The sequence below is a fragment of the Drosophila kikkawai genome, chromosome 2L, assembly GCF_030179895.1.
Source record: "Drosophila kikkawai strain 14028-0561.14 chromosome 2L, DkikHiC1v2, whole genome shotgun sequence".
NCBI lineage: Eukaryota > Metazoa > Arthropoda > Insecta > Diptera > Drosophilidae > Drosophila > Drosophila kikkawai.
In genome coordinates, this window is record NC_091728.1 from 20,010,696 (window position 1) to 20,029,290 (window position 18,595).

General features: G+C 39.5%; 2 protein-coding genes across 4 annotated transcripts; one reads left to right on the forward strand and one right to left on the reverse strand.

The window, feature by feature from the left end:
* Positions 1–18,397, reverse strand: neb (kinesin family member nebbish). Its single transcript, XM_017163738.3, has 2 exons — positions 16,820–18,397; positions 1–2,113 (listed from the first exon to the last, which is right to left on the reverse strand). Exons 1-2 carry the CDS (start codon positions 18,260–18,262, stop codon positions 143–145), a joined length of 3,414 nt encoding a protein of 1,137 aa, XP_017019227.1. The 5' UTR covers positions 18,263–18,397; the 3' UTR covers positions 1–142.
* fok (fledgling of Klp38B) lies at positions 8,251–14,094 on the forward strand. 3 transcript variants are annotated; one of them, XM_017163741.3, is made up of 2 exons: positions 8,251–8,730; positions 13,905–14,094. In XM_017163741.3, the coding sequence occupies exons 1-2, from the start codon at positions 8,574–8,576 to the stop codon at positions 14,042–14,044; spliced, it is 297 nt and encodes a 98-aa protein (XP_017019230.1). In that variant the 5' UTR covers positions 8,251–8,573; the 3' UTR covers positions 14,045–14,094. The 3 variants fall into 3 exon arrangements, with proteins under 3 accessions (XP_017019230.1, XP_017019228.1, XP_017019229.1); XM_017163739.3 differs by lacking the exon at positions 13,905–14,094 and adding an exon at positions 10,223–11,059 and having other exon boundaries at positions 8,256–8,730; XM_017163740.3 differs by lacking the exon at positions 8,251–8,730 and adding an exon at positions 13,072–13,386.
* Positions 18,398–18,595: the final 198 nt, after the last annotated feature.

Consider the following 18,595-nt stretch of genomic DNA (forward strand, 5'->3'; position numbering starts at 1 on the left):
GAATATTTATATTTTATTTTTAAAAACCAATACACAAAAAATATATATATATGAATATATATATAAAAATAAACATAAAAACAAACACAAAGCACATTGCAGCAGCTTGAAATGTAGTCCAAGGTGGGAAAACTAATCGCCATCAATCGATAAGAAAACGCACCGCCTTCTGTGCCTTCGTCGGTGACATGGCACCACCTGCTGCAGCCGCAGCAGCAGCCTCTGCCTGGGCAAGTGAGCTGCGTATTCCATTGAGTACGCTGTCCAGTCGGCCCAGTGCCTCCTGAACACTGACCGCTAGGACCCCGCTATCCTGTTGATTCTCCCGTTCGAGCAGAGCGCTCTCACATTGCCTATGCAGACGCTGTGAGCAGCGCTGTATCATCAGCAGCTCCTGATTGACGACGGCGGCGAAGTTGCTACTGTGGCCGATGGGCGTCTCCTCTGGGTCGTAGGTAAGCAGACGCTTGGTGTACTGCACCAGTTTGCTGCCAGGTGAGGGACTAATGGGCGTGGTTTTGCCAGATGGCGTAGATGTCTGTCTTGGGCTATGGTTGCTGCTTCCCGACACGTTCAGTAGCAGCCTCTTTAGGGGCTTGTTAAGCAGGACATCCTTCATGGCACTTAGGTTTAGAGCTATTCGACTAGAATTGTGCGTCTCACTCAGGGTCTCATTGAGATCCGCATCTAGGGGTTCCCAATCAACCTCTACACTCTGGAAAATGTTGCGAGCATTTTGTTTATCCGGCAGCTCCGCCGCACTGTCCCGGACCATGTCAAGCCACACGCCCAAACGGGCCGTCGGCCACTCGGCCTTGAGGCCCCGCTGCTTGTCCAGGATCAGGATCACGGTTCGCAACAGTCCAAACTCATCTGGTGTTTGGGTTTGGCGAAACTCGAGCTGAACGCCCAGTTGACGGCACCGTTGTGTGGCCTCCTTGACCATTAGCTGGGTTTTATGCAGGCTCTCTTCCGACGGATTCAGCATGATGCGTTGTATATCCTCCAGTAGCGTCGATTTCTGCGCCGGAGTCGATGCTGCCTGCTCCTCATTGAGCGCGGTGTGCTGATGCTGCTGAGCCAGTGCCTGGCGCTCTGTTTCCAATATCTCGCTGTTACATTTGTACTTGAACTGTTCCAGTTCGAGGCACTGCAGCCGCTCCTCAAAGTCCCTGGCATGTTGGGCACGCTCCTGTTCGATGCGCGTTAAGGCCGCTCGCTTTTCAGCTTCAAGTTCTGAGCGCAATTGTTGCTCTTGTTTCTGCAGAATCTCCTGGTGGGCCAGCTGGAAGTCCACCGGCTGCTCGGTCTTGCCTCTCTGTGGGCAAAAGGGATTGGAGATGCGGAAATAATGGGAACCACCAATAACCAAGCGATCGCCATGGAACAGCTGACGGCGATTCTGCAAGAGCTCTCCATTAACATATGTCTCAAAGTCCTCGCTTCCCGGTGTGACAAATAGTTTTCCGGATCGATCGTGTTCTATATTGCAGTGTTGCAAGGCAACCAGGGGGCCATCCAGCACGATATCCGGCTGGGTACTGGAATTACCGGGTAGGCGACCGCGTCCGATGCGCACTAGTCCTTGGGGTAGTAAGTAGAATAAGGTGCCGCTTAGAATAGGATCCGCTGTGAGATTGACCAGGCAGGCCTGCTTCTGATCGGCAGTCAATTCCAGGGCCAAGCCGCGACGCTTCAGTAGTCGCAGCTCCGACTTACGCTGATCCTCGGCCTCTTTGAGCTTCTCCATCCAGGATTTCTGTGCACGACTAAGCTCCCGTTCCCTTTCAGCCAGCTGCTGTCGAAGCGCCTCCACCTCAGTGTCATCAACCGAAGTCTCGATGATGATCTTTCTTGGCACCGGATTATTGTTGTTATTCCCGGACAGACGCCGTTGCCTCTCATACTCGTTCCGGAGCGACTTCAGACGATCTACTTCGGCGCGCAGGTCCCGTATTATCTTGTCATGGGGAGATTCGTTCACCTTTACCCGATTAACGATGGAGCGGGCCTTACAGGCGTAACGCAAAGTGGCCAGAGTTTCGTCCGCGTGCAGGCTAGCTGGTGAGATGGTAGCCAACATGACAGTTTTTGAGTTTCCACCAAGGTTTTCCTTGAAAGAGAAAAGATAAAAACGTATAAATTAGAGTCAAGTGTTAAGATCGTTAAAAGAAAGACAAGAAATATTAATTTTAATGGGGTTACTCAAAAAGATCTACAGTGAATCACAAAAGTATTCGTTGCAAAGGAGGTCTTGAGGAAAATGTCAATTTTCACTAGCTAAAAGCTTCAAAATGTGAAAAAATGGATTACTATCTCAAAGATGTATATTTTGTTTAGTATATAACAAAAAAAAAAACTTAGAGAAAACCTTTTCAATAACAAGCTACAGACAAATATATAAAACTAAATCGATTTTTATGCTCACAAAAGTATTCGTTTCTGAGATTTTGTTTATATTTTTTTCCTTTTTTCATGGGTTAGTGCAATTTTTTTCAGTATTCTGGTTGGGAATACATTTTAAAATTTAATTCATGGAAAAACACAATATTTAATCGTCATTGTGGGTCGTAATCAATTACAAAATGGCGAATAGTACGGAGTCAAAACATTTTCCAGAAGAAAATTACTTTACACCTACACAATGAGGGTTGATCCTTTAAATATATTTCTGGTATGTTTGATAATAGTCCTCTTACCATAATAAGCGTGGTTTTTCTACTGAAATCAATAAATTTCCTGGAAAATAAGCCGCGTTTTGGCCGAATATAGTAATTGAAAATCAGAGAAGATAGAACAATTCTTTAAAAATCAGGAAAGGCATACATTTATAGGCTGCAAAAATTAACACCGCCATGACCACATCCTAAGGAACAAATGTATCCACTTAAACTATTGGAACAGTTCCTGGAAGCCATGATGAGGATGGTAGAAGCCCTAAAATAAAATCCTTGTTTTCACCTATTAATATGCCGAAGCTATTTTCTTAGATATAGCGTTTTTGAACCAAATTTTGGAGTATTCAGGGCAAGTAATATTAAGTAAGAAAGGTTTTCAATGTTTAGGGATCGGATTGAGAAGGGATAGTTTGCCGCAAGCCCGGAAAAGCCCTCAAGTTAAAAAATTATACAGCAACAGTAAAGCACGTCAGAGTTTCTGTTCTAGTTTAGGGTGTCTGTCTGCCCCAGGAGTTGGAAATATGTTTTTTTTTTAGACAGGATAATAATTGCTGATATATATTTAAATATATTAAGGTGTATTTTACTCTCTAGTGGCACCCTAATGTGTCCAGAACCCGACAAGTTCAATTTCCACTAGTACAATAGCGCCGAACAAACGACTTTTAAAGTCAAGATGTGGGTGTTGTACTATTTAAACCAGACTAAAACTCCTTCACAGAGCCCAGACGTTAGCCCTACTGAAAATCTATGACACCATCTTAAGCTAAAATTCCAGGAACAGCGGATTTCTGCCTAAAAAGGAACTTAATGATATAATGCGGAAGAAATGGTTATATCCTGAAAGAGGTGCCCAAAATGGGTAGAGCCAATGCAAGGACGATTATAAGCTATTAAATAAAACAAAGGATTGCATATAATATATAACACAATAAAAAAATAATAAATATTTAATGGCGAAACAAAAAAACGAATACTTTTGTGACATGAAATTTTGTAGTTCAAATGAATTTCTTAGAAAAAAACAGCAATGAAGCTAGTTTTTTAACAACTTTCTGTTGTTTTCCTATTGTTTAATATCTGAGTAACATAAAATAAAAACTAAAGTGATCAATGTGATACTTAATTATAAAAAAATAACATAATTATTCGTCGGGAACCTTGCAACGAATACTTTTGTGACTCACTGTATGTATTTTCGCATACAATACTACTGTTGGATCCCCGCAATTGACTCTTTGGAAGTCTCTCCGAAAGTATTATTTGATAGTAATAGTATTGTATACTCTAGTAGTACATAAAAAAATAAAAGTTCGGATCACTTACAGTGGTGCTCATAGACTTAAGCCACAAGACTTCATCCAAGAATTTTAACGAAAATTAAGAAAAGTTTTTATTCCACAGCTCCAATTATTTGTGTCACATTAGTTCTATATATCAGTGTTCTAATAAAAGAATAACCAAGTTATAAAAATATATATTCAACGAAAAATTAAAAAAATCTGAGACCAACCCCAAAATGTCCTGCTCACATACTTAAGCCACCTGGAAGAAAATGATCCAAAAAGTTAAAATTTGCCCAATATTCCTTATAATTTTAATAAATTTAGTTTAATATTAAGTGGGATGACCTTTCTGATTAAGAACAGCGGAGCAACGCTTTGGCATTAAGCCCACAAGACGTGCGCACTGTTGAGGGGTGATTTTCTTCAACTCTTCCTGCAAAATATGCCAAAATCGTTTTTTTTTGCTGTTTTTTTTGGCCAACGTCTTGTTTAAGAATACCCCACAAGTTCTCTATAGGGTTCAAGTCGGGGATCTGCGGTAGCCATTGCAAAACATTGATTGTCTCTTGGCTAAGCCACGACTTGACTATCTTGCTGGTGTGTTTCGGGTCGTTGTCCTGTTGAAATATCCAGGCAAGTGGCAAATTATCGGCATATTCTCCAGATAAATTGTTAATAAGGATGTCCCTGTACATTTCGCCGTTCATAATGCCTTCTATCTTCTTTTGGAGACCTACGCCCGATGCGGTGAAACAGCCCCAGACCATAATCGAAGCGCCACCATGTTTAACGATCTTTTTCGTGTATGTTTGATTGTTTGGAGCGACGAATCCAAGTTTAATGTCTTTAGGAGTGATGGTAAACCATATGTACAACGTCCTCCCAACAAACAATTGGACCCCAAATACACGAGAAAGACCGTTAAACATGGTGGCTCTTCGATTATGGTCTGGGGCTGTTTCACCGCATCGGGCGTAGGTCTCCAAAAGAAGATAGAAGGCATTATGAACGGCGAAATGTACAGGGACATCCTTATTAACAATTTATCTGGAGAATATGCTGATAATTTGCCACTTGCCTGGATATTTCAACAGGACAACGACCCGAAACACACCAGCAAGATAGTCAAGTCGTGGCTTAGCCAAGAGACAATCAATGTTTTGCAATGGCTACCGCAGATCCCCGACTTGAACCCTATAGAGAACTTGTGGGGTATTCTTAAACAAGACGTTGGCCAAAAAAAACAGCAAAAAAAAACGATTTTGGCATATTTTGCAGGAAGAGTTGAAGAAAATCACCCCTCAACAGTGCGCACGTCTTGTGGGCTTAATGCCAAAGCGTTGCTCCGCTGTTCTTAATCAGAAAGGTCATCCCACTTAATATTAAACTAAATTTATTAAAATTATAAGGAATATTGGGCAAATTTTAACTTTTTGGATCATTTTCTTCCAGGTGGCTTAAGTATGTGAGCAGGACATTTTGGGGTTGGTCTCAGATTTTTTTAATTTTTCGTTGAATATATATTTTTATAACTTGGTTATTCTTTTATTAGAACACTGACATATAGAACTAATGTGACACAAATAATTGGAGCTGTGGAATAAAAACTTTTCTTAATTTTCGTTAAAATTCTTGGTTGAAGTCTTGTGGCTTAAGTCTATGAGCACCACTGTAGGTCATTGCGAACGAAATGAAAATATAACGATTTTATTGCCTAATTACCACTATGTTTATCAAAAGGTTGTACTCAAATTATCAAAGAATCGTCGCACAAATACTTAACCCTCTAAGACCCAAGAGTGCCTCAAGGCACTTATTATATAATTTGTATTATCTAAAAAACGAGGAGCCTTTTAAATTTTTTAATTACACTAGTCAATTCACAATAAACATGTGAACTTATGAGTAGAAGGTTTCAAAGCTCTCTTAAGCTTTATAACGGGACTTTTTTCGTGTTATTTACATGCATCATGCATTCGCGCGCAAAAATTTTTGTGTGCTTCATTTAGTGTTTTTTTGTCTATCAATAAAAGTGAAATATCTTCAAAATCAGCCAAATAAAAATTATTGTTCTAGAAGGTAAGATATTATATAATACAAATCAAGTTGCATATTTGCAATTTTATAGAAATAGTGCGTTGCAGCAGTGATTTACCTTATTTACACCTGTTCGATTTACAGGTAAACTACAATTAGTACACACTTTTTGAGGTCATTTCTGAAATTAAAAGCTACCATTTACCCCAAAAAATATAATTCAACTTCGTTTTTTTTAATATTTCTTCGCTTGGGGCTTAGAGGGTTAAGCAAATCCATTTAAATTATAGTACATAAGCCATTGGTCTAAGAGAAAATAAAATAAACCAAATGTGCTAATATCTGAGCTAAAAATACACATACATATATGTACATATGCATATTCATATCTGTGTAAATTAATAGATTTTATATATAAGAATGAATCTTTAAAGTGTTTAATACTTCATTAGTAGAGAGTATAAAACTTGACCTTTAATTGTGGGCCTTTATTCAGATAAGTACATATGTACATTTGTAGTTTTTTTTTTCAGTGTTTTGAGATTATTATCGCCCAACCTGCTATCAGTAAATGCATTGCAAGGCAAGGAGGAGAGCAACAAAGATAGTGAAGAAATTGTTGTTGTGCCAACAAAATACATATACATATGTACATACATTTGTAGGAATAAACGTATGTATTTAGCATTTAGTACACATACTTGCCAGAGTCCGGTATGAGTAAAAGACACTTGTTTGATTAAGCAGGTCAGCACCGTGGGCCGAAAGAACTATAGAGAGGAAGTGAGAGCGGCAAGGGGATATTTACTCAAACTGCGCAGCAGCAGCGGCGTAGGCGTAGCTAATTGAGAGGGCACAGTGGGCCGTATTAATATGTTATCTAACAAAGTGTGTTGGAGAAATATTGTGTTTCATATTGTGTTCCACCCAACAGACTGAACTAAAACTGGAACAATTAACCGCAAACTCAATCAATGAATATTGGGAATCGCGGTTAGTCATTGGGGTACCAAAGCGTACCATTTAAAAAATTATTCGCTAAATATAGCCTCCTTATATCCGCCCACCTTTGGAAATCTGTCACGATGCCCCGAAGTTCGTGTATAGCCTATAACTTAAACCGCAAAAATTTGCTAATAAAGTCGGTACGTTTGTAGTTTAAGGGGGGAAAAAATACAAAAGCCTTCGTCAGAACCGGCTAAAATGACGTAGGCCACCGATTAACACTAGGCTTACAAGTATGTTGAAAATACTAACCTTTAGTAAACAGAAAAAATTGAAATAAAAACGTAAACGGTAATATATTTCGTTTGGTGTGAAGTTTTGGGCTCCCTGGGACCACATGCAATCGAAGCTTTTGAGTTAAGACTGTGTTTGAATTAACTGCTCAACCCCAATAAAAAAAGATCGCTTGACAACCAAATTTCGCTTAGCTTAAATAAGGCTAAACCAGCGCGTGCTCGGCCTGCAGTCTAGACTTTGATTAGCAATCCTTATAAAGATATATCCAAACCTCCGGATGAACAGCCCATCCAAACCATCATCCATCGTATCACTCCCATGACATCTGTTTTTCGTCAGCATTCTGCTGTTAGCAATTGTTCGCTAATAAGAAAAACTTCCAGTATCGTTTCCATGCCCTCACCCAATTAACATTTATTAAGCATTTTTAAAACTAATGCAGGGTGAATCATTAGGAAAATGAGTGATTATGGAGCGCAACGATTTCTGCGGTGCGTCCCACTGTGCCTCATGTGAGAGAGCTGTAAGCACTCGACGAGGAGGGCAGGATGAAAGGTGAAGCTCTAACCAAAGCACGAGACGCGAAAACACAACAAAAGGCAGTATACACATATGTACTTAAATATATATGTTTACACAAAGAAACATACTTTTTTCTTACAGTTCTGTACACGGAAATATTACTAAAAATAACAATTTAAAAATAAAACACAATAGCAATAAAATTTACAAAATAGAACTGCTCTTCGATAAATTTAGAATAAAGAAAATTAAATACTTGCTAAGGTATAAAGGTAGGTATAACAGTGGATCCGAGTCATACTGTTCTAGCCTTCAAGTGCTCCTTCTTTTGTGCCCTCCATTGTGCTCACACAGCCACACATAGCCATCGGAGAAGCAGTAAATATGGGGGACAAAAACAACTTTACGCACGAGCTGCGAGACCCGAAGTCGACAGCAAAACAAGACCCGAAGCAGCACGAGGGCTACAAAAATGCAGTAATTTTAACGCTCGGCTTTCAGTTTTATACGAGACTTCCCACTGAATACATTCGAATTTCGGTGAAATTTCGACGACTGGAATTCAGACAACAGACCTGACTAAAAAGTGCATAAATACGCGTCAAATAAAAAACAACTGAGACCAAGGCCCCAAAACAAAGTGATTTCAAACAGAGTTCATTGCACGCCAAAGAACAGAGAGACAAAGTGAAACGACCTCGCACAACGCGCCGTTCACAGAGAGAGAACAACACACCCACGTCCGCCAGGCCACCATAACTGCACCGCGCCCCCCCACAAGGCGAAGGAAGAGAAAAAAGCTACCAGCATGGATGTTTGGGGATTCTGTGTTAGCGACTCCACCATGTCATATGGCGGATCGATGCGCAGCGGCTATTACCGCGACTACGAGCAGTTCCCATACGGAACCCTGGAGACCACCACATCCCCGTATGCGGTCAAGGATTGCTACAGTCGAGTGCAAGGTAATTGACGGGGCCCCAAAAAGTAGCGATTAGCGATAGTCACTCGGAGCAGGCAGCTTGCAGTCAGGGACTCGCAGTCGTAAGTGCAGCAAAAACATGCTTTCGAGTAGAAAATACATACATACACTATGTGCAATACATATTCACACGTACGATGGCACCCGCCCCCCTTTCGGAGCTCCGCTCACTTTGTGAATTGCGTGCGTTGTTTGTTGTTTTTGCGAAAATTTATAAATAGCCAGCCCGATTTTTCGTCTGTGAATACGAGAGTGTGTGAGCGTGGGGAACACGCCTTAATTTTTTGCGCATACACACAGGGTGCCTCTGGTTGTTTCTTAACACGGCGGCTCCCGCCTTATCAGCCCAGCTTTCCGTCTTTGTTTACGATTTCTCGGCCCCATCTGGTGTCTTAAATCCACGTGCGGTACGATATGGACAGTCAGTTGCAAAAACTGAACGAGCACCTTAATAGGTTTCCATTTGAATTTAAAATTTGAAGCGCAATTAAGGTACACAAAAGAGTTTATTGAAAGCTGTGGAAATCGTAAAGAGAGGCACAAAAAGGTGGTTAAACTCGGCAACCGATTCCGTGTTGTGGAGGTCATTCAAGTCCAATAAATAAAGTATACACATACTATAAGCAGACACATGCCAAGAATGACGACTGACTGTACCTCTGGAATTGGTCAACAAAAAGCGAAGACTGTGTTGGTAACTCTCTTTTGCGCCAAGACAAAATAAAAAATAAAAATCAGAGCTGGGTTAAAATTAAAGCGCAATAACAGAACTAAGGTACGCGGACAGTAAATATATTTTTGTGTGGCGGTACATCCGCATATCATATGACTAATTACCCCCACGGGGCTTTTGCATTATCACAGCAGAGAGAAATAAAATCGAAGAAAAATAAAGAAAATTCGATACACTTTTCAACCTATTGGATCCAACTTTCCAGAGTCAGGTTACGACAAAACTATTAATTAATTGTCAAATTGTGTAATACCTCGATTAAATTTCTAATGAATAGATTATAAAATTTTTTTTCCGTGTGTTATATATACGGTTACATAGATTATGCAAGGTCGCTTATCACACAGATTGGCTATTTATAAACCGTTTTCACATGGATCGGCTGGGCTTTGATTAATAAGAACCGTTTAGCATTTAACACGGTGTCAATTGAGCAATCAAAGCAATAGTTTAATCAACAGAGGCAGCAACCTGCGACTGTGTGTGTGTGTGCCACAGGGTCACCACGGCAAGTAAGGTCGCAAGAGGAAATGGAGAGAGAGGCAGGGTGTCGACGTGACGTCGTGAACGTAGGCCCAGCGACGTGACGCCGGCAAATCAGCTGCTAGGCCCATAAGGGCAGTGGGCTCACGGGCACGTAGGCCAAAATAGAGGAAGCGAGGGCGAATGTGGGAAAAGATGAATGGAAGATAAACAATTCGAGCCTCACTAACGGTGTATATCCACTCTGCTTTACTTACAGAAAAGTGCAAGCAGATAAAGTCCGAGAAGCAGATGCGCAAGGACTGTCCCTTCTGCAAGGAGCACAAGAAGCGGCCGCTCATCAACTACATGCGCAAGCGGGAGCAGCGCAAGCACCATGACAGCATCTGCGAGGACGAGGAGGAGATGCATGAGCATGAGCACGAGCACACCCACAACCACGAGGTGGTGCAGCAGCCCGCCCCAGCGCTCTCCTCCGTCCTTGCCCAACAGAGCTGCAAGGTATGAGCGGGACGACAGCCAACGCACAGACAGCCCTGAAAACCAGAACAGCAATTCGCAAATGCCATATAAACGTTAACCAGAAGAAAGGAAAAACCTGAAAAGAAGCAAAACAAAAAAGAATACAGAAAAAAAAGAGAAAAACAACCTAAAAGATAAAAAGAAAAAGCTGTAAGACACAAAAGATGGCGGCGTTGCCTATGACAGAAAGATAGAGGACAGCAGCTGTGCAGCTACAATAATCCAACGCGACTGTACTTCCGCATCGCGAATACACTACCATTTACAAAGCAGGAGCCAGAACTTGATACCAATTTACAAGACCCTATACTCGTATTGTTAACACCCATATAATCTTCCATTTGCTTTAAAAAAAAAGTTTTGTGTGAAAGCTTAACAGGAAACCAAATTGTTTACAGACATACAACAGCTCTTGATGAGAAAATCAAACAACGAAAACCTGCCCGCTTGACCAACGCATTTTTTGACCCTAGGCGAACCAAGAAAAAAAAAAAAAAGAGAAAAACCTTTATACACGAACCACAAGGGAAGCAAAAGAAAAAAAGCTACAAAAATAACATTTTCTTTTTGCGTACGAGACTGAGTAAATTGCAGTAGATACTTTTAAATCTACATGTGCGTATTTGGTTTTTTTTTACCTTATTGGATCAGTTACAGGAATTTAATATTTACGAAAAATAATGAAAAGAAACAAAGAAAGAAAAATGCTTCATTGACGCCAATTAAGGTTTACAATTGTTATTTTTTCAATATGTATGTCTAACTACGTATACTTTGGACCCCGATTTTTATTGTATCCTTGTCTATATTAGACATTTCCCTATATATTTATTGTAACTCTAACTGAGCATTGTCACAGTCCGAGCAAGTGTCAAAATAAATCTAAATCTAGATATATACTATATATGTGAAAGTTGTAAATGTTTTGAAAGTTTATGGCCAAGTTAAATTTTCTTAACCCAACTTATAATTATAAAAAATAATAATATAACAGGTTATTTGGTATTCGAGCTCAACTGTGGAAAATATGAAAATAATTTAACATTTGCTTTAGTCGTATAAGTAATTGATCAAAAATGTGTTGATTTGTGAAAAAATTGCTTGCAGGTACCGAGAAAATTTTCAATTTACACAATGTTATATATCATATATATTATATATTAATGTTTAATTTAAATTAAATATATATTACAACAATAAAAACACAAATGAAAATCAAATTGAAATATATTGGTTTCGCTTTTTGGGGAAGACTGTTTAGAATATTTTCAAAGGAGAAAGAAGGATATACTCAACACCAAAATATAAAGAATTTAATATATTTTATTTATTGGAGTAGGTCAGTTCGGGTATCTGACTCCAGCTGGTTTATCTTACAAAAAATGTCATAATTTTTAATACAAATCTTTTTGAAAATCTTTCCGTCTCGCACCACTTTGTTAATTAAAGGTAATAAATCATTTGTAGGCGACATCAAAAACTTTTGAGGTTGAATAAGATTAAATATCAAATTAAGTAAAATATTTTATGACTAAGGTCAGTCTTAAAATGTGACCCAAAATTGAAAACAGTTCCGACAAACAAATCCTTGAAACCCAAGTGAAACCAACCGGGAACCTGACCCTGTGGAATTGAATAATAAAAAGTATTTTCCTGAAATCTCTATCAAACAATCAAAGTTTGTCGGAACATAACCTTACACAAATTATGGCCCCCCTCATACCCTCATCTGAACTGAATTGAATTAGAGCAACGAACGTAGACACGCGAGGATGAGATCAGCTTTTGTCGCTATAATAATTCAAGAACAGCAGCAAAGCAGAGTGTTTGCTTATTTAAATTGGTTTTATTTTCCCTGTGGACCCGGACTGGGTGGTGATCAGACTGTGAATTGCCCAGCACGTTATACGAATTATATTATACGAATTTAAGTGCAATGGGTTTATACGGAGAGAGCTGGGCTGGAGAAAAAAAAATCGGCGCATGAAGGGAAGCCATAAATGCATTCATTTAAAATTCAATGTTAACCACATTGCTCAGGGAATGGAACTGACTATATTATTATAAGCTGGCTCTGATTACAATTGTTGTTATGCAGCAAACTGGAATCCGAGCTACACGTACTACTTATTATATAATGCAAACGTCATAAAATGTATTCTGGGAGCTAAATATATTTGTGGATTTTTTTTTAGGAAAAGTACAAAATTACTGAACTTTTTCCTTAAAATTTAAGTATAAAATTGTTGATGAATTGTGTAAACTAAGCGGTAGTCAAGCCCCTAATAAGCATTAACGAGTTTTGTTCAATTAGCAACAGAAAACAGGCACTTTATTTTCCATCACCGATATTTGCATGTGTAAATACATATCTTATTGCTCAATTTGGTTAATTAGAGTTAATTATTGCACTAGCAACGTGGCTTAGTTTAAAACTCACATCAACAGCTCCCAAGTGTTGCTAATTATGAAAACAATAAAGTGACGTAGCCTTTGGAGGCACGCTTTCCGCATTAGAGTCACGTATCGAACGCGACAAATCAACAAATAAGTTTATTGTGTGAAATGTGAACCCTAGCATTTGAGTAGATGTTTCTGGATTATCTCTTGGAAACAAACTTCCCTTACAATCTAAAAAATTCTTGTGGCATGTCATAAAAAATTGTTTGGTTGCATTGCGGTTTTGTAGGGGTTTTGCACACGATAAAGGGAAAAAACTTCGGTCAGAATTAACTTAGAATGTTAGGCTGTGACGGAGCTGTTTCAGTTTTTAAATGTATTCAGACATGTAAAGGTCATTAAGTAAAGAAATTCTTCAAAAATCCTTTACAAAAAAAACGTATAAAATGCTTAAGCGTCTTCTAAGCAAAATGAGAACTCCTTTTGGATTAAAGCTGCAAGGTAAAATTTATTTAAACTAATTCAGTGAAGTTGAATAACTAAATATCTACATTATTGGAAAGGTTTTGAGCTAGTGAGCGATAGAAGCAGAACCCCTGCTAACTTATAATATGAGGGTACTCTTTGTTAAAATTTCGCGCCCAGACTCAGTCCGTGCTAAGAAAATTTGGTTGGTAAGATTAACCGGACCCTTGTCAAGTCTTTTTTTTCGTCTCGAGAAAATAACTGCTTACTTAAGTTAGATAGTAAAGTCTACTGTAGATGCTTGAGCTTAACAGCATCATTCTGTGTCTAACAGCACTAAAGTTTCTCGTTTAAAAATATTACAGTAGGTAAAGGAGTTTCTTTTACGATAAGTTTATCTGGTATTTATCTTTTTTCGACAGGAAAGCCAAACATAAACATTAATGCCCAGAAAGTTCCAAGTTTATTTGGCAACAAATAACAACTTTGTTCCCCTACAATAATTTTTTTTATACCTATAAATTATTTATATTATTTACGACCTTTTATTGCAGCTACTAAGGATAAAAAGTTAAGCAAAAGCAATTGCAAATGCGAGCCAACCGCCTGTAAATGTGAAAAACGACGACAACTGAAAATGATGGTGTCGCAACTTCGGAGGCGCGATAACGTATCAAGTGTTATATTGTTCTAGTACAAGTACACCAGAATAAATAAAAAACAAAAAAACAGCAAGACACATTATCAGCAAAGTATTTTTAAATCGGTGGTGTGAGAAAAAGATGTACACATGTAGAACTCGGGGTTTATAATATGCAAAGATAGGAAAAGTACTTAAAAGATAGTCGGGTATAAGGAACTAAGTATATGGAAAACGAAAAGTCTAGTACAAAAATGATCTCAGGCCAGGTTGCCAGCTAGAGCTACATGGTTACCCAACAATGTTGGCTTTTCAATCAAAACGTGATTCCTTATTGACTTGGTTACGATGGTACTACGACGCCATACCTGCAAATATTTGTCACTCTCAATGGCCAAGACCATTTAGTGATAAATACAGAACTGAGATTCAGTTGGGCGTACTACCGTAACTTAAATTAAAGTGCTTAGGCAGAAACAACACTTAAAACTGGTTTCGCATTGCCAGGAAAAAAGACACACGCTTGAACCTTGTAATCCCTTCAATCAAATGATAGTCTTTTTCTATAATTACTCATCGAGTATTTGGAATGATTAAAAATAACGTCGTAGAAAGTGAAGCGCCACTTTTCTTAGACGTAGATAGCCGTTATGTAAACACGTTGTTTTTAGAAGTTAAGGGTTCGCTTTAAAGCGGAATTAAAAGCTTAAGTATTGACTAATAATAAGGAGAACCCTATCTCGATCTTGGCAAGTATTACATAGGGAACTCATACATGTCTCAATTGTGAATATTGTTCTTTCCAAGGTGTTAAATTTTGAGGGGTGGAATTCAAGGAAATGTGTGCGAAATCTCCTCATTGTTTAAACAAAATCCGACGTTGTTATTTTTGTACGTGTTGTTTAATTGTTCAATGGCTCACACTTATTTTGTTAAGTTATTTACTGTCCTTAGTCATTTGGGGGAAGGTTAAAGAAAAGGATACTGGTTTATTATGTAGTTCCTGGTTGTGGAATTTCTTATTCAGTTTTTCAAAATTTGTTCCATCTTAAGTAAGATAGAATATAACTAGTAGGAACAGCTTTCTTAGAATAGCATTGAACTAAAGAAAAAAAATGTCATTACAAAGTTACAAAATGAGTTTTTTCTATCTGGCTTATATGTAAATTGTGAGGAGGCAGTGGGCAGTTAGTAAAATTTGATGATCCTTGAAATATGGCCTTTCGGTCCAGATTTTTTATATATATACGTAGATTCCGATCTCTGAATGAGTAAAAAGAAACACATGAGTACCATACGTTCCATGTGATGTCTTATGTATGACAAAAAATTAACACTTAATTATAGATAATTAAGATACATTTACATTTTTTTACAATTTCTGACTACTCAATATGGAACACACTCTTGAACATCACTTTTTGAAAAAAAACTGATTTTTGGCTAAAATATTTAATATTTATGTCGAATCTTAGTGCAGACTAAAGCCTCAATTGCCATAATTAGTTGTCCTACAATATGTAAGGAATAAATATTAAAAATTTTAGCTTTAAATTTCTTTTTAATTAAACAGTTTAAGTTTGTATTTAAAAATAATATTCTACTTATGCCACAGTTTTAAATATAATTTCTATGGACACGTGCCCTTATATCATAAATTGTATAAGCAAACAAAAAGCAAAGCAAACGTTGGAGGAGATATGATAAGAGCCCAAGGAGAAGCTTTAATCACTCAATTGATTGTTGCGCGGAGAGGTCTTTGATATCTTTATAAGACCGAGATAAAAAGCTCTTCTATGAATTAGATAAGAGAATAAAAATAAACTGGGTCTACATTTTTTTTTATCAAAATACAATAAATACTTTTCAAAATAAACAAAAGCGAAGCTATAAATTAATGCCCAGAACTAAATCAAATGAAAAAAAGTATTGATAACAAAAATAAAATGATAATTCCTTAAACTTTTTTTCATTCCCATGTCTGTATGAATATGTTTACCTTAATTAAAGTGATTATCACAATATTTAATAAAAACCTACAGATTACCCTAAACATAATCTACAAAGTAACGAGAATTTGACTTTCATGAGACAAAGAGGTGCATCACGAGACAAAATACGATGGAAACCTTCATGATTATGTAAATGTTAGCCAGGGAACATTGTGTTTTCAAAAACTTTTGTGGGGTTTCCATAGAGGTTATCGTTTTGTGTGCACTTGCAGTGCACTTCTCTGTCCTGATTGCTTTCCGGGTAATTACTGATTGTGCGGAGACCCCATTCCACGGGCCATCAGTTAATCAAAGTGAAAGTGTTGATAGCCAGCGCCCATTAGGGATGGCAGAGCTTTGGAAAATATCGCAGTGAAATTGATTTTATAATACAATAAATTATATAGATAAAATAGAAAGGTAATATATCGACAAAAGCAAAAATAAAAGCTGATTCTGCTGATTAATTAATTAAAATAAAATATTTTATACATTTTTCCCAGCTGTTCATAATAAATAATGTAATATATTTACTAAACAAATATGTATCAAAAGTATAAGAAAACTTTTGACCTGTATAATCAATATACTGGGTTCAACACTTTTTTATGACGTCAATTAAGAGCCAAGCACTGATAAGAAAAGTCTAGCCGCCAAATGATCGGTAAAAAGGGATTATAACTAAAGATATTTTAATCGAAAGTGACCATCTTGGCTATAATCGCTCCGTCGAGGCAGTTTCTTTAGCTAAAGTAAGATACAATTATCGACAGTTGAAAGTAAACCAGCCCAATGACCCAGTTGATAAGGAAAAATAAGATTAAATAAATAATCTCACCCTCAGAAGCCAGGTTAGGACGCTCTCACGGTATGGAACAAACGTGGTCGGTGTACCGTTTCCCATTTGACTATTTCCGACCGCCTTGCGGGAATCTGCCAAGGCTGCAATTACTTTTCCCAGGGTAAGCAGGCTCTTGTTAATGCTGACTCCTTCGCGTATTCGTTCACCGTTGGAGCCCGAAACGCTGATGCGCTCGCTGCCTGCCAGGTCCACTAGACTGATCTTGCTGCGTCGTGTCTGTCGCAAAGAATTGACAGTGCCCGAATCCGTGTCCGAGGAGGACAAACCTTCGTCGCCGCTACTCAAGTTAGTCAGATTCAGGACAATGTTGAAGATGGAATGCGAGCGGGAGCTCTTGTCGTTCATGGCCGTGGAGGCGGTGGCCCGCTGTGAGTTGCCCACGGCCAACCAGTTGCGGAGCGCCGAATATGAGTCCACCGAATGGGCGCTTAAATCCACAACGTAGGGTCCAAATATAGGGTGCTCTCGCACCTTCAGAGCCGGTCGCTGCTGCTGTACAGGCGTGGAGTCACCGGCTGCCGTTGTGGCATGCTGGACACTCAGCAGGTCATGGATCTTCTCGTTGTAGATCTCAAAGTAGCTGACTTCCACCTCCACTTGCAGCTGCTGATGCGCCTTGACCTCTTCTATCCGACGGAACAGCTCGTGGCAGAAGCGCGGTATGATCCCGGCCTCGTCATGAGGCGGCCCGCCGTCAAGGGCTGCATCGTCCAAAGCCTCTATGCCCATCATGCTGTAGGACTTGCCCGATCCCGTCTGGCCGTAGGCAAAGAGGCAAGCATTGTAGCCATCGAAGGCGGTATCGATGAGCGGCCTGGCAGTGCCTTCAAAGACCTTCGCCTGACCGGCGTAGTTCTTGCGCTCCGGATCGCACGAGTAATACACCTGGTCGTAGCTGAAGAAGTGCGTTACACCCGCCGAGGCGTCAGCACTGCAGCCCGCCTGTACGGTCAGCTCATTGCTGTCGCCGTGCACCTGAACCACGTTGGTAACCTGACCACGCGTGCACTCCAGGGCGTTCAATGGGCGCACGCGCACCGCCACTATCATATTGCTTTCCTCGGAGACGCTGTGGAAGGACTCGACCATGAGGTCCTTGTCCTTTTGCTTACTGCCGCTGGACATTCCGCCCGGCGTCCTCGTTCGACCGGGTGTATGGGAATTCCTGTAGAGCGATGACGGAGTGTAGCATGCATTGAGGGCGGTGGACTTTGGCTTGAGCTGTGGCTGCGGGGTGGTGCCACTGAAGGCCGTGTTCAGCAACTGCTGATCCTGGCGGTCCTCGCCGCTTTGCCTGGGCGTCCGCGTCAGCACCTTTCTCCGCAATGCACTGGCGTCTGATGACGGCGTGGACTTCTGGCCCCCACGTGTCTGGAACTGTTGGATGCGCTGGCGCACGGGCGTGCTTTTGTTGTTCATCTTTGTAATAAATCCACGGTGTTTTGTAGCAATTTTATGTCAAATAACTTCTTGAATAGTTCGAATTATTGCGCGGCGTCGTTTGTTGATAAATTTTCGTTGGTAGTGATGTGCTTTGGCCGATAACTGTATAGGGTTGCTCGATGACAGGCACATGTGTGATTTCCAAAGGTCTGGCAGCGCCGTCAGAAACTAGAGATGAGCTAAATTTGAAAATAGGGCTGTTTCCACCTTCATAAAATTTTTAATTAAAAAGGGAATTTAATTTGTTAAGCCCGTGGATTCAAAGAAAACTCTACCTGCAGTTTTGGTCTAATAGAAACACATGCATTT